This window comes from Panthera tigris, chromosome A1, assembly GCF_018350195.1.
Source record: "Panthera tigris isolate Pti1 chromosome A1, P.tigris_Pti1_mat1.1, whole genome shotgun sequence".
NCBI classification, from domain to species: domain Eukaryota; kingdom Metazoa; phylum Chordata; class Mammalia; order Carnivora; family Felidae; genus Panthera; species Panthera tigris.
In genome coordinates, this window is record NC_056660.1 from 114,869,464 (window position 1) to 114,884,752 (window position 15,289).

The window sequence follows — 15,289 nt, forward strand, 5'->3', positions numbered from 1 at the left end:
AGCCTCGATGTCAAATCTGGACCAGATATGTACTCTGGTATTCCCTGGGGATTTCACATAAAAATGTGGACTTTTGGCTTCTCTTGTAATAGGAGATGATGACACTAGAGCCACACTCACTCATGACAACAGGCTGAGTAGCAGCTGCTCCCCATGAACACATGAACACTCCAGTTTGACACAGGCACACCGTTCCATGTTGCTCACACTGACTGTTCCCTACCTGGCCCTGAAAACACCTTTGAGTTGGAGACCCCTGGCCAGTGACCAACACGGGAGGCTGATAAATTGGTAGGCACATCAGCTGACAAACAGCAGGACTCTCTCATTCACAAGTACTTATGAAACACGCTCTACATGCCAGGAACTGTGCTGGGGGCTGGTACACAAAGAGGAATGAGGAATGCGTTTTCTGCCCCCACCCCCCACCCCCAGCTCTGGGAATTTCTAACCCTGGTGGGAAGGTAAGACTTACACAAAAGGCTCTGGGAGTTGAGCATGCCAGACTCACTGTGCCTAGTGTTCAAGGAATGCCTCAGCAAAGAGTTGGGAACTGAACATAACTGTTACCATTTCTCAGCTTTCACATATCCCTTCATTCAACTAGCATTTATTGGTGTCCATGTTATACTCAGCATTATGCTGGAGATATAAAATAAGCACAGGCCATGTCCTTGAGAAGCTCATATTAAATAAGAGACAAAATAACTAACCAGGATAAAGTATGCTAAATTCTATAATCAAAGTGTTGCTATGGGGATACAGATGAGGAGGTATGACACAAGACTCACTGAAGAAGGCAGCTGTGAAGCTTAACTAGGAAACTAAGGAGAGGGGACTCTGAGCAAAAGCACTGGCTGAGACACTAACAGGAGTCATGTTTAGAGGATCACGTGGGCCAGTTTATCAAGAGCAAAGGGTACATGTGGGTAACAATGGAGAACATAATTAAAGTGGTAGGACAAGGATACACTGTGATAGGCACAGAACATCAGGACAACTAACATATTTGGAATTTATTCAGCAGCAGCTAGGGGGTGCCACTGATGGCTTTTTAGAAAGACTCTTCTCCAATCAGGACTACATTTAGGAAGACTGCAAAGGGCAGTGGTACACAATGTCCTAGAGGAACATTGCATATAGGGTATAGAAGGAGGCTCCCATAAGAACTCAGAAGCAGGAAAACAAGGGAAGCAATAAGACTACATCAGAAAGATACTGCAGAGGCTTGCCAAAAAATCTAAGACAATAGCATTTCTCTGAAAAGACTCCTCAGTTGTTTTTTCTTTTTCTTTTTCTTTTTTTTTTTTTTTTTTTTACCAATTCAGACCAGTCTTCCCCACAAATAATAAGGTTTTACCCTATTTGTTTCATTCAGAGATGTAAGGCACAATCTACAATTATGGTACTCAGGTTTTGTTTAAACATCAGCTTGAGATCAATATAAAAACGCGTAGTAGCTTCAAGGGCTTTTTCCCCACTCGCACCCCCACTGCTACACTGAACTAGTTGTCAATCTCAAAGAGAGTCAACTTGAACACAAAATCCAGGTGAGTGTATTTGACTGTGCCTGCCTGACCTTGCACAAGGACCAGAAATGGGCATACAAATCAGAAAAAAAGCTGTGACAGAAGTCAAAATTCCCCTAACAAGCTAATTGCTTCATGTCTGGCTGAAGAGAAGGCAAGAGACAAGGAAAACATACTGTCAGAGGGCCCCAGGCAGACTCTGGACAGCCAGCCCTGCTCCATTACATCCCCATGTCAGACAATGGCCAGGAAACAAGGCCCACTAGCCAGGGCAGCCAATTAAAGACAGCACCAGAAAGGTGAGAACTAAGTCAAGTAAGAAAGAAGATGGCAGAGACGCTTCAAAGTTCCCTGCTATTCATGACTTTTAGTTATTCAGCATGAGCTAGCTGTGACTACTGATATGAATAATCAACCAACAAAGGAGACAGACAATGATGTGATGGTTAAGATAATACTTGCTTGGTCAACCCAACTTATCCTATAACCAACTCTTGGGTCAAGAAATAGAAACTACAGTTGTTGACATGACTGAAAATACAGAGAGGAAGCACTTTCCATTTGTATTCTCTCAATTCTCAAGACAGCTTCAAGAGTAGCTATTACTATTCCCATTCTACAGATCATGAAATTAAGGTTTAGAGAAAATAAGTAACTTGTCCATGATCTGACAGCTAGTAAGTAAACAGCAGAGTATGAAACCAAGTGAGCGGATTCCAGAATTTTTTAAACCTCTCTGACATACCATTCATTCCCTCACTCTTTTTTAGTGACGTATTACAGATTTTCTTGGATCACCAGATAAGGTCCACTGGTGCATTGGCCCCATTCTTTACAGAACACACTCAGAACAGCCTGGCCTGAGCACTTTTTCTTTGTTTCTAAAATAGGGGGAAACTTCATATCTATTTCCTCTGGGGTAAGATCAACAGGAAACTCACTTGAACATGAATGGGAAAGAAATCAGCATGACAGCCAAAAACCTCACCAGTGAGGGTTCTAAGATAAGGAATAAGGCAGTCAGTAGAGGTGGGGCCTTCTCTTTCCTTGGAGACTTTTTTCCCCTCCCTGGAGATTTTTTAACTGCAACAGCATCTTGCATCTTTATAAGGCTTTAAATAATGTTAACAACTTCTATGGCCACCCTCTGTGAACCCTCTGGCTTGAGTCTCAGCTCTACCAGTAATATCCTGATGGTTCTAAAAAAGGTATATAGCCCATTTCACTTCGCTGGAGTTCAATTTTGTCATCAGTAAAGCAAGAAGTCACCAAATCCAAAACTCAACCACTGGAAGATGACAGAACCTGAAGGCTATCTACTGACTCTTCACTCACCTAACCACAAACAGTCATTCCTTGGATCTGAAACAGACCCAGCCCTGATGTTTCCAATAAAATTGATATAAAGACCCCTAGAATGATCTCTTGCAACCCATAAATACCATGATTTCAGACTTGAGCAGCTGGGCCCAAGGACAGAGACTGTGCTTCAGGAATACAATCAAACCCACTTCCCCATGACTAGGGATGGGGAGAGTCAAAAAAATCAACCTTAAATACCTTGCTTAGGAGCTTGCCCCTTAAGTTTCCAATGTCTACTACCCACTGGATTCAAAGTGTGGCCAATCAATGTTGTCTGTATCGACTGTCCTACTTTATGTTACTTCCATTGAACTGAAGCCTGCTAGTTTTCTTGAGTATGGTCAGATGGCTGCTGACCCCTTTGGTCAGATGGCTGCTGACTCCCCTTGGGACCCTCACAGAAAAGAGAGAGGCAAAAGCATGAAACTATATACAGACATAAAGACATGCCCATTTAAAAGTCCACTGGTATGAGCCTTCCTCACATGACTTAAGAGAGGCATCTGTGATTCTTCTTTCAGTTTCTATAACTCCTTCCTGTCATAAGACAGAAGAGGCACACTACTTGCAAAAAGGCAAGTAGCAGGACATGGATCAGTTCACTGATGTGATATTCCTCTACCCGGAATGATAACAGGTAATGAAAAGGCACACCCACACCCTCAGTCAAGACACAGCCAACAAGCAGACCTCAGAAACATACCCCTTCCCATTTTTCTGTGGATAGGACTGTGACATGGGCTAAACATCAGACACTACCCAAAGGCCCCAACTTCTGGTACAGGAACACGTGAGCCAACACAGCAGACACAGCTGTGAAAAAAGAAGGCCAAGGAGGCATCAGAGAAACAGATGGTAAATGGAACACCTCAAAAGTCCCAAGATTTGGAGGAAAAGAATAACAGTAAAGAGTAATTCCAGCCCCTTTAAAGAAGTCCAGGAAGGGGCGCCTGGGTGGCTCAGTTGGTTAAGCGTCCGACTTCGGCTCAGGTCACGATCTCGCGGTCCGTGAGTTCGAGCCCCGCATCGGGCTCTGGGCTGATGGCTCAGAGCCTGGAGCCTGCTTCCGATTCTGTGTCTCCCTCTCTCTCTGCCCCTCCCCCATTCATGCTCTGTCTCTCTCTGTCTCAAAAATAAATAAAAAACATTTAAAAAATTAAAAAAAAAAAAAAGAAGTCCAGGAAAAATTATTCCTCCTTCCACCTCCACACATATTCCATTTCTTCTCCAATTCTCTCAACAGCATTAGGTTTTGAACCAGACAATATGGAATAATTTCAGAAAGGGACAAAACAACTTCTGCTCTGAATTACTAGGAATAGCAGTAAGAAAAATAGAAATGAGATTCTTACTAATCCTCATGTTTACAAGCATCTAATGGCCAAGTTTCCTGAGCCTGCTACAGACTTTATGCAACAGGCTCAGCGATTAGAAACAGCTCACCTGGTTGGCAGATGGAACTAGGAAGGACATATTCACAGCTTAGACCCTCCTAAAGGCCAACCAGCTCAAATCTTTCCATGAAAGCCCTTAGCTATTGCCAGCCATCTCACAAGAAGTAAAATCAGACTAGGTGACAGGGACACTAGCCCTAAAGCATCCCATGCTGGAAAACTCAGCGAGCTCTTCAATAGCAGGATCTCTTTCCCACTTTAGTGTCCTCAACATCTTGAATTGGGCCTGGCACCTAGGAGGCCCTTGTGAAAAGAAGGTGAATGGTCAAATGTCCTGCTGATGACAACAGACTCCTGGTGAGAGGAGGATAGCACTCAACAACAGAAATCACTTTGGAGTCAAACTGGGTTTTAAGGTCAACAAACTTTTTGACCTTGGTCACATTACTTAACCTCACTGAGCTTATTTCTTCATCTGTAAAATGGGGTAACACCAACGATTTTATAAGGCTGATATCAAGTATGCATGAGATAAAGTTCTCCCCTGGGGCGCCTGGGTGGCTCAGTCAGTTGAGCATCCGACTTTGGCTCAGGTCATGATCTCATGGTTCCTAAGTTCGAGCCCCATGTCAGGCTCTGTGCTGACAACTCGGAACCTGGAGCCTGTTTCAGATTCTGTGTTTCCCTCTCTCTCTGCCCCTCCCCTGCTAGCACTCTATCTCTCTCTCTCAAAAATAAATATTTTAAAAAAAATTTTTTTTTAACAAGTAAAAATAAAGTTTTACCCCTTTCACTAGTCTGGTGTTGGTGTGGTAATAGCTGGTCTTCTAGATATAAAACATGCCTTGGTGGCTGTTTTAGACGATGTATTTTCAATGAAGACAGTATCACCCCACTGCAAGGTGGGGGGGATTGATTCTTGGGTTAGAAAAATCTTAGATATTTTAAGTTTATGGTCCTCCAAAGGGCCACAGTACATAAACAGATACATAGAGTATCGGTGGTATTAAAATTTCACAGGGGGCGGCAGGGACAGGGGGGACAAATGGGACAAATGGGGGGGGGTGTCTCAAAAGGTGATAATGAACAAAAGGTTGACAATCACTTCAGTAGATGTCTGAAGAGCTGACCCAGTTCCTTTAAGAACCTGACCATGCTGGCACCATGATCTCACAGGTCCAATCTCCAGAAATAAATGTTTGCTGCTTAAGCACCCAGTCTATGGTGTTCTGTTACAGCAGCCCGTAACTAAGAAGCTTCTCCATGCCTAAAACACCAAAATCAAGGGCACTGTAAGCAGAACGAGGACAGACTTAGCCAACCAACACAATCACACCATTCTCCATGTGCTGCCTGGTGGAACCCAAAGGAACTACAAGTTTGAGCTGAACATAATTCTTTTGCTCCTGGATTCTGTCTCCAAGGTGGAAAATAGCACAAGAATGGATGCCAGGTGTAAGCCCTTCCTAAGTCAGTAAAATTCTGGGAGATTCTTCACATGTGTCCTGAGCAGCTTCTATCTTTTACAAGGTTTTTATCTCAAACTCAATTACTGTTGACGCTAGGAATCAGGGATTACCCAAAGCCCACGTGAATGGCAAGGGCTATTCCCCTCCTCCTCTACCCAGCAGTGAAGCCCTTGGTGAAAGAAAATGAAGAAAATGGTAGGATATTGCCCCTTTACACCACATGTAACTAAAACAAGAAGCTCTATGTTGTGAAAAACTAAGGCCTCCAGCTTAAGGCTAACTCAGAGAAGAATAAAGTATTCATCTTTGTTCAGAAAGAGAAAAGATTAGCCTCACAAGGACAGGTCTCCAAATTGACACCAAATCCAGGAGTTAGAGATGCCTGTGCTACAGAGCGTGGTCTAAGAGCCAGCTGAGGCCCCAGAGAAAAATCCCCAGGAACACATGACCAAGGGGCTAGCATTGTAAGAATGGTCAGATTAGCTCTCCTGAAAAGAGGCTTACTCCAAGAGACTGGCAGACAGCCTCTGCAGCACAACTTGACTCACTTAGGAAAGGACAGAAAATGAATGAAAAAGAAGACAGAAGTAGGATGAGGTCAGAGCATGAATCCACAAAGATAATGAACAGAAAACTGGAAGGCATATACCTATTTGGAAAAAGGTACAACATGCCTTTAGAGACTCATTTTTCAAAAAATATTCTCATTAATAGCAAATCTTCAATCTTTGATGGCATAAATATTTATTGTATTTCTAGGTCTTTAATGTGTTCCATTCATCTAATCACTCTTCCAAGTAAGTATCTGCATTTTTTTAAAGGATTTTACGTTTAAGTACAGTAATCTCTACACACAACATGGGGCTTGAACTCACAGCCCCAAGATGAGTCGGATGCTCCACCAACTGAGCCAGCCAAGTGCTCCAAGATTCCCATTTTTAGGCAGTGGAAAACTGAGCCTAAGAGGTGACTTGTCCAAGGTCATATGGCTAATAAGTGATAGACTCAGATTCAAAACTAATGTTCACCACACACCAAAAATGTATTATGTCCACTTCAAAAGAACTGTTTACTCATCTGAAGACAAGCTAGCTAACAAAGTTGCTTAACCATACCATTTGGGGTTAAAAAAAAAAAAAAGTATAGTATTATGTATTAATGAAGTTGATCGCTAACATAGTTCAAAAATGTCTCTGAAGACTATTTCAGATGTGGATTTTCAAAACTGCTTTGGACAGCGACATCACTTAAGTAAATCCACACTTCACCAGTCACACCTACATATACCACTCTAAAGGAAAACAACACTCAAGAAGCACTAGCATGTTTGTTACAAAACCCATTTTGTTGCTTTTCAGTTTTGCTTAATTAGTTTTTGTGTGTCAGTGAAACACACCAGGGCTCAAAGTTGTCCTCTGTAGAGAACTGAGTAATAAATAGCCTTCAAAGACATCAGGGAAGGCAAAGAAAGCAGGAATCCAAGAACAAGACAACTTTTCATTCTGGGTTACCACAGCTGTACTAATACATCCCCCATTCCCACCATCTGTAAAATGGGGGCAATAAGCCTTTTCTGTAGCCAATTTCATCATAACAACACATGTATCAATTAGCATATTAAGTTCATTAAATAACCCAAAGAAAAGCCAAAATAAACCCGACGTGGCAACACCCTCTTAAAAACCTAAGGGCCATGTTCTCAACTGATCCATGTTACACAAACATCAAACCTAATATCCTCCTACCCCAGCTCCTATCAAAATCCTATCCAATCCCCAAATGTGGCTATATTTTCATCAGAAAATAAAGTAAGTTTGGGTGCTGTGAGAGGTAAAAAGACACACCAATATATACCAAAACATCTTTTACACTGTCCAAACACTCTTAGTGTTTACAAACACATCACTTTCTTTTGTTAGCAAACCTGGAGGATTCGTTCTTCTGCCTACCCACTCTGGGTTAATCCTCCAAAGCAGTTTGTGGTTTTGTTTTATTGAGGTCAGAAAGCCAGATGAGCTTGAATCCAACTGACCACATACCGGTGGGGTGGGGTGTGTGGGGGTGTGTGTGTGTGTGTGTGTGTGGCATCAACCGGTCCTCTAGCTTCTACTGTGAAAAGAAACCCCACACTGGCCTCTCTGGTGCCAGGCATTTCCTGACTCCTGTTCTTTCCCCGCCAGAACCCCATTTCAGGGGCTCAAATGTCAGTGGATTCCCTCCAGTCTTCTAAAGCGTAGAATCTCAAGGCAAGGATTTAAGGACCACGTGAATCAGAAACGCCGGGGAAGCACTGAAGGTGCCCATGCTCCACTTTAAATGAAATCAGTTACTAAAGCCCAGGGATGTACACAACTTCTTAGTTGATTTGAAAAACAACAAAGTCTGTAACCTGTACTTCAAAGGCAAGTCTTCGACCTACCAGGAAAAAGGAAAACACAAGATAGGAATGGAAACACGACGCGAGTAGAGGGCAATTCCATATGGTGAATTCTTGGCCTCTGCCAAGAACCAGAATTTCAACAAAGGAGCAGTTAAATGCAGAAACTGAGGGTGGGAGAAAGGGAACAGATGCAGAATCAAGAGCTAATCTCGGAATCCCCACCGCCTCATCTGGCACTTAATAAGAATTACTGGAAACTTTGAGCACAAAAGGTAGGGAAGGCGACTCCTGGGCTGAGGCCAGGGCCCACTTGGACGTCCCGTTTGGGAGGGACGAGATGTGCGTGTGACGGGGACAGGGAGGGGATGTGTAGGGACCCCGCAACAGTGCTGGGAAGGCGCCGGGGCCGCTGGTGGGAGGAGGCTCGGACAGCGCCCTGAGCCCCCCCGCGCAGCTCCAGGGCCGAGTGGCCCTCACCGCCCCTACCTTCGGCTTCCCGCCCGGCAGCCGAGGGGCACACACAACCCCCACAATTCCAGGCGGCTGCAGCGGCAACCAGCTCCCCATGCGCAGACGCCGCGGCGACCTTCTGAATCTGTGAGCGCGCACTTATTACGTCACTTCCCACCTCACCCAATTGCTGCCTTCCAGGATGACGAGCGGCCGCCTCCCTTTCTTTCCTGCTCTCTTAGCTCTTAAGCCCCGCCTCTCTCTCCCCCGCTTCTGTTAAGTCCCGCCCACTAACGCACACGTGATGAGGCTGGTTTTCAGCTGTAACCCTCCGCCAGCGTGAGACGTCTGAAGGAGATCGCCGCGGGGCTGATTTTGCTTCCAAGCTAGACCAAAATGGGACTTTGAAGTTTGATTTCTGATTTTCCAGTACTGTAATTTCTTTCTAGCGGAAGGAACATCAGAAGGAAACCAGCGGACATGAGAAGTAGAAATAAATTAAGCTGTTGCCACTCAGTGTGGAATAGATAAATCCGAGACTCTTAAACTGTAAATAGTCCTTTGAAAATTCCTGCAGAGAGGTCACCTATAAGTCGTCTACTTTATGTGCTTATGTATTGTGTGAATTAAAAACGACCAATTATTTTCAAAGTACCCTACAGCTCAAATGCTGCTAGAACACTGAATATCTTATATGTGCCAGGTGTTGCATATATATATATATATATATATATATATATATATATATATATATATTTCTCAAAACTTCCTGAGATCAGAACAGCCATCGGTTTTTTTAGATGGGGAAGCTAAGGCTCAAAGAAGTTGAAGAACTTGTACAAAGTCATATAGTCAGGAAGTGGTAGAACTGGGAATGTAAGCCTGATTTGAGTGCCTCCCAAAGTCCTGTTCTTTTTCTATAAGACCTTCCCCTTGACCAGAGTAGTTTAACCTGCTTAGTAAAATGGAGTGCTCCCTCAGGCCCTGAGAGTCCAGACAGTGATTCCTGGTCAATCATGAGTGGAGAAAAGTACAATCCAAACAAGCAGTGACTTTCCCCGAACAGGTATTCCCCAAGAGCAATCCACCTATCTCAAGTTTGTTTGTGTGTTTTTTCTTCCATTTTTGAGGTATGATGTGGGCTTCTAGTAGTTAATATACTTTCTTGATTATGTTTACTTCAAACAGATGGGAAATCGCACCCATGAGCAAACTTCGGTTTGCCTGGGGAAGGAGAACAAGCCTCTGGGCAACAGTGGAGTGGGTAGTGTCAGTTTTTAAGAAAGGTCTAGAGGGGCGCCTGAGTGGCTCAGTCGGTTGAGCCTCTGACTTCAGCTCAGGTCACGATCTCATGGTCCGTGAGTTCAAGCCCCTCGTCGGGCTCTGGGCTGATGGCCAAGAGCCTGGAGCCTGCTTCTGATTCTGTGTCTCCCTCTCTCTCTGCTCCTCCCCTGTTCATGCTCTGTCTCTGTCTCAAAAATAAATAAACGTTAAAAAAAATTTTTTTTAAAAAAAAGGACTGAGTGGGAAAGGACAGAGAACAGTTCACTTTTTCCATGGAACACCCAAGAGGCTAGCAAGAGTAGCCCAGCAATAATTCTAGCTTGTGTCACTTCCTAGTAGCATGAGGATAAATAATAAACGTTCAACAAATATCTATTACATCAGTGATAAATTACAGAATGAACATATAAAGTACAATCAAGCCTGACACATGTTATAAAAAGATACTAATAAAGTGCTACGAGAGTATTATGCTTATAAATAGAATAAGCTCAAATCTTATAATAGAATGAATAAATAAATGCATGGGCCAAGAAAAGAGTCCAGCTGGACACAGAGCTGCCAACATTCATAGGAACCTGGCTGCCTTCTTGGGACAGCTCTAATCAGTTGATGTGTAGGGGAAAGAGAAATTCTGAATCTCCCCAGGCCTCAAAACGAAAAGACCTGAGAACCTCCTTCCCAGGAGAATTAGCTCTGATCTCAAGCCTTCTCAGCTGCTAAAATCAATGTGCAGGACTGGGCCTAAACAGCCCCTACTTTCATGGCCCCCAAACAAGAAGAACCACTGTAAAGGTGGGAAGTTTGAGGTCCAGGGATGGTGGGATGGTGGGTGGTGGGATCACAGAAATCTCTTCTCTGTTTCCATGTATTACTCTTGGAATTGAGCAGAAAAAAGTTTAAATTTTTCTTTTAAATAAGTAAATGACAAACAAAAAGCCACCTCTTCTTGCAGCTCTATTGGAGAGCTTCCAAGATCCCTCTTCCACTCCCCAGAAGTGCAAAAGTTTGCAAGAGTACAGAGCCTGAGAAATTACCTTCAACCTGACCACCACCAATCAAAGGAAACCACAGCACCCATACCCAGAGCCCTGCTAGGCAAGAGATTTAGATGATCAATTAGCCTTCCTCAATGAGGAAAATGTGTTGAGTAGATCATTTCTCCTCTCATCAGCCTTTCTCAATTAAGCTCCCACAAACCTGATACCCAGTGTGTGAAAGCATTTCTGGCAGCAGGAATTGGCTCCCTGCTCCCTCTGGATTGGCCTAGAATATTGAGTATGGGGAGCAAGAGCCCCAGCTCTGTCTCATCATCAAATTGTCCTGTCCTGCTTCCTCTTCCTCTCTGCACCCCTCCCCCTCAGCTTTCACCATACACTTTAAATCCTTCTGCCAGAAATCCTTCCTGAACTCCAGACATTTTATTCACTTGAACATGAGTACCAAACTACATGCCAGCTGTTGGCTATGGGGATACAGCTGTGAAATAGTACCACTGGGTTCTTACCCTTAAAGAGCCCAGGGTTAGATGAGAGATACAGAAATGTAAACAGATCAAATCAACACAGTCAAACAAGGACTATAAAACAGAAATATTAACAGAACTATAAGAATTGGCCCACTTAGGGGCACCTGGGTGGCTCAGTCCATTGAGTGTCCCACTTTGGCTCAGGTCATGATCTCGCAATTCGTGCCGGGCCTGGAGCCTGCTTCGGTTCTGTGTCTCCCTCTCTCTCTCTGCCCCTCCCCTGCTCTCACTCTCTCTCTCAAAGGTAAATAAACATTTAAAAAAAAAAGAATAGGCCCTCTCAGTTCACACGGCTGTCTTTGTTTCCAAATCCCTTATGTGAGTAAAACTCTTCCCCATTCATCATCTTGTTTGCTCCAGACAGCCCTGTGAGACAGGGCAAATTTTATTCCCATTTTACAGATACAGCAAAACTCTTTGAACTCATCAGATCTGTGCTGCCCAATATGATAGCCAACAGTCACACGCAGTATTTAGGTTTAAATTAATTAAAGTGAAATAAAATTTAAAACTCAGTTCCTGAATCACACTAGCCTCTTTTCAAGTGCTCAAGAACCACATGTGAATAATGTCAACTGTATCAGACAGCATGGATTATAGAACATTTCTGTCATCACAGAAAGCTCTTTTGGACAACAGCACTTTAGACGTCCTGAAAGTCAGTCAAGGGCAGGGATGTGAATGAAGCCAGAGCTCTCAGTGTTCCCAGACAAGCTGAATAGAGCTGCCAACATGGATTAAGCAAGAAGCTGAGGGGCACTGCCAAGGAGACCAAGAGGAACTGGCCATCTGAACCAGGGTCCTCCACTTCTGGGCTGCACACAGATGGAGTGGGTAGCAGCAACCAAGGCAGAATGGAAACCAGATGATCTCTACACTGAAACCTGGGCACATCTCAGCCCATATAAGCAGCTTCCTTGGTGGAACTCCAGAATTCTAGGTATCTCTACCCCAAGAGACCTCAAGGACCCCAGTGACTATACTTTGCTCTGTCTCTGGTTCATTTCTGAAGGCCTCATTAGCAGAAAAAGAAAAATAACAAAATGCCCCCTGCAAAAGGGATATGAGGCCTCTGTATGGCAGCCTCTCACCTGCTAGAAGGCCTTGGCAGCTCCGCGGGGCTTCAGCCAGAAAAGGTCAGTAAATTTAAGCTGCAATTGCTCTCAGCTAAACAGGTGTCTCTGGTTCAAAGGAAAAGCACTCAAAAGAAGAGACCTAGAAGACAGGCAAGATTTCAAAGGGTTCTCACCAAAAAACTCCCACTGAGGCCAAAGCAAAACCCCAGAACCATGATTCTGTCTCCATAAACACCTTCAACCACACACCTACTCAGGTACACAAACATGTGACACAAATGCACTGCCTGCAGGCACCCACAAAGGCAGCAAACCACAGGAACACATATACACACAGGGCAAAGGTACAGCCCTGTTCCTGCTATCCACTGCTGCACAACAAAGCATCCCAAAACAATAATCATTTATTTAGCAGGTTGGGCAGGGCTTGGCAGGGAAGAATCAACCCTGCTCTCTGTACTGTCAGCTGGTGTGGTTCAGTAAAGGCAAGATGCTCACTCACATGGCTGGAAGTTGATCCTGGCTGTCAGTTGGGACCTCAACTGGTGCTGTCAGCCAGGACACTGACAAGCGGCCTCTTTTAGTAGCTGCTTGGCCTCCTCACAGTTTGGTAGCTGGTTTCCAACAACGAGCATCCCAAGAGAACAAAACATAAAAGTGCCTGGTACTTTAATGATCTACCTTCAGAAGGGACATAGCATCATTTATGCCATATTCTGTTGGCTGAGAGACTCAGAGAGGTCTGTCCACATTTAAGGAGAAGGAAAGAGAGACCATCTGTCTATGGGAAAAGTTGACATATTGTAAAGAGAACACATGGGTTGGGATATATCGTTGCAGCCACCTCTGGAAAAGAGCCACAAGCCCCACACCCTGGCACAAACACCCACAGTCGTACACACATCTTACACATCCAAAGTCAAACACAGGACACAGACAAGTTTACACATGTACATAAATTAAAACATTCTGCATTTATACACATGAACACTGTCACACAATGGTATGGACTTTACCACAAATATATTTCTTACATAATTACACAATTAAATGTGTCTAGTGAAACATGAAAACATACCATATAGAGTATATTGAAAATCAATCAGAGACCATCAGGAAACCAGACTGGGAGCAGATGGAGTATAACCTAGGTGTGAGCTGTCCCTCACCCTGTTCCATTTCCCCACCAAGAACACATGGCTGCAGGTATCATAGAGATGATAGAGGAGAACATTAATCCCACACACCCCACAGCAGATAACCTGAAACCCCTCTTGAGCACTTCTTTCCTCCCAAGTCCCTGTCTTACCTCTGTCCCTCCATGGATCATTTTTTATCTTTTCTTTCCCTTGCATGGTACCCAGTCAGCCAGGTCACATATCCTTCTCCAGGATTTTCCCTCAAGCCTTCCTCACCCTTTGGTCATACAGAGCAGTTCAGGTTTGCCCAGATCCATGATAAAAGGCTGATGTAAAGAAAGACAGGCAGGGACAGGAGCTGGAACCAAGGTGGTCTGAAGACAGGCTATACTGTCATTTCTCCTTCTCATAGACCACCAGTCCTCTTGCTCTTGTCTGCATCACATCAAGATATCTGACTGGCCAATACAGTTTAACTTTACATTCTAAATTTGGGCTGAGTTAAGTTGACTGGAATAGTTCACTTCAGTCTCTGCCCACCCCACGCACACACCTGGAAGACCCCTAAGAACAAGGCTACTGCAGGGCTGTTGTAGGGCAGCCTATGGGTCCTCTCCTGGTCCAATCTGTGCCGACCCCTACATAAGGGCCAGGGCTGCTTCTTCAAGCAGAGAGATGCAGAAGGGATGTTGTCTGCTACAGGATCCTGGGCATAACGGGTACAGTGACTGGCCATGCCTGCACATGCTAGCACAGTCCTGGGTCAGCAAGTCAATAAGGGGAGAACAACTCCTCTGACACTGTCCCTAAAAAGGTTCCCAAGCACCAGAGCTTTGGGAGATCATGTGTGGACAATAAGGCTTGCTGTGTGGCATGACTCAGAACATTAGATCATCAAATCCAATACCACTGGGGCACCTGGGTGGCTCAGTAGGTTGAGCATCTGACTCTTGATTTTGGCTCAGGTCATGATCTTGCAGCTTTGTGGGTCCAAGCTCTGCATCAGGCCCTGCACTGGCAGCACAGAGCCTGCTTGGGGTTCTCTCTCTCCCTCTCTGCCTCTCCCTCTCTCGTGCTGCCTCTGTCTCTCTCAAAATAAATAAACTTAAAAAAAATTCAATATCACTGTCAGCAGAGAGCCTGGATTCAGGACTGTGGAGCAGTTTAAGAACCGGCTTCAGAATTGGACAGCTCAAATTTTGACTGCTCCTCACTAGCTAAGCAAGTTGCTTTAACCCTAACCTACCTTACAGTGGTGTTTCCTTATCTGTAACATGGAGGTAATATTAGTATTTCCTTCAACAATTGTTATGGAGATTAAATGAGATAACATATGTAAAGCATTCAGCACAGTGCCTGACACAGTAAGTGCTGAATTGATCTTCTTCTCTCTTCTCTATTCTTCTCCATGCCTGTTGGTTACACATACATGGTGCTAGAAGCTGGGTAAAGTTAAATCACACACAAATACACATGTGGATCCTGCTTTATATCCCCACTTAGTATTCTAATTATTCCACTCCCAGACCTACACACACCTTATACATCATGCCCAGGCTATATATGAGCTTTTGCGGAAAGGGTGGAAGAAGAGGTATTACTCAGGCAGACAAACCCTTCCTCTTGTCACAAATAAGACACACATGAGGGGTGTCTGGGTGGCTCAGTCAGTGAAGAG

At 44.3% G+C, this 15,289-nt stretch overlaps 1 protein-coding gene across 7 annotated transcripts in view; it reads right to left on the bottom strand.

Moving 5' to 3' along the window:
* The window catches only part of SIL1 (SIL1 nucleotide exchange factor), a 288,393-nt gene that overhangs the window by 210,710 nt on the left and 62,394 nt on the right, over positions 1-15,289 (bottom strand). The window contains exon 1 of one of the 7 annotated variants that reach the window (XM_042984949.1): positions 8,621-8,798. The exons of 4 other annotated variants lie outside the window; for them this stretch is intronic. In XM_042984949.1, coding sequence (XP_042840883.1) covers positions 8,621-8,701 — 81 coding nt within the window. In that variant the 5' untranslated portion in view covers positions 8,702-8,798. Of the gene's footprint in view, positions 1-8,620; positions 8,799-15,289 lie in introns of those variants that run through there. 2 more of the 7 variants (XM_042985017.1, XM_042984956.1) reach the window with 2 other exon arrangements.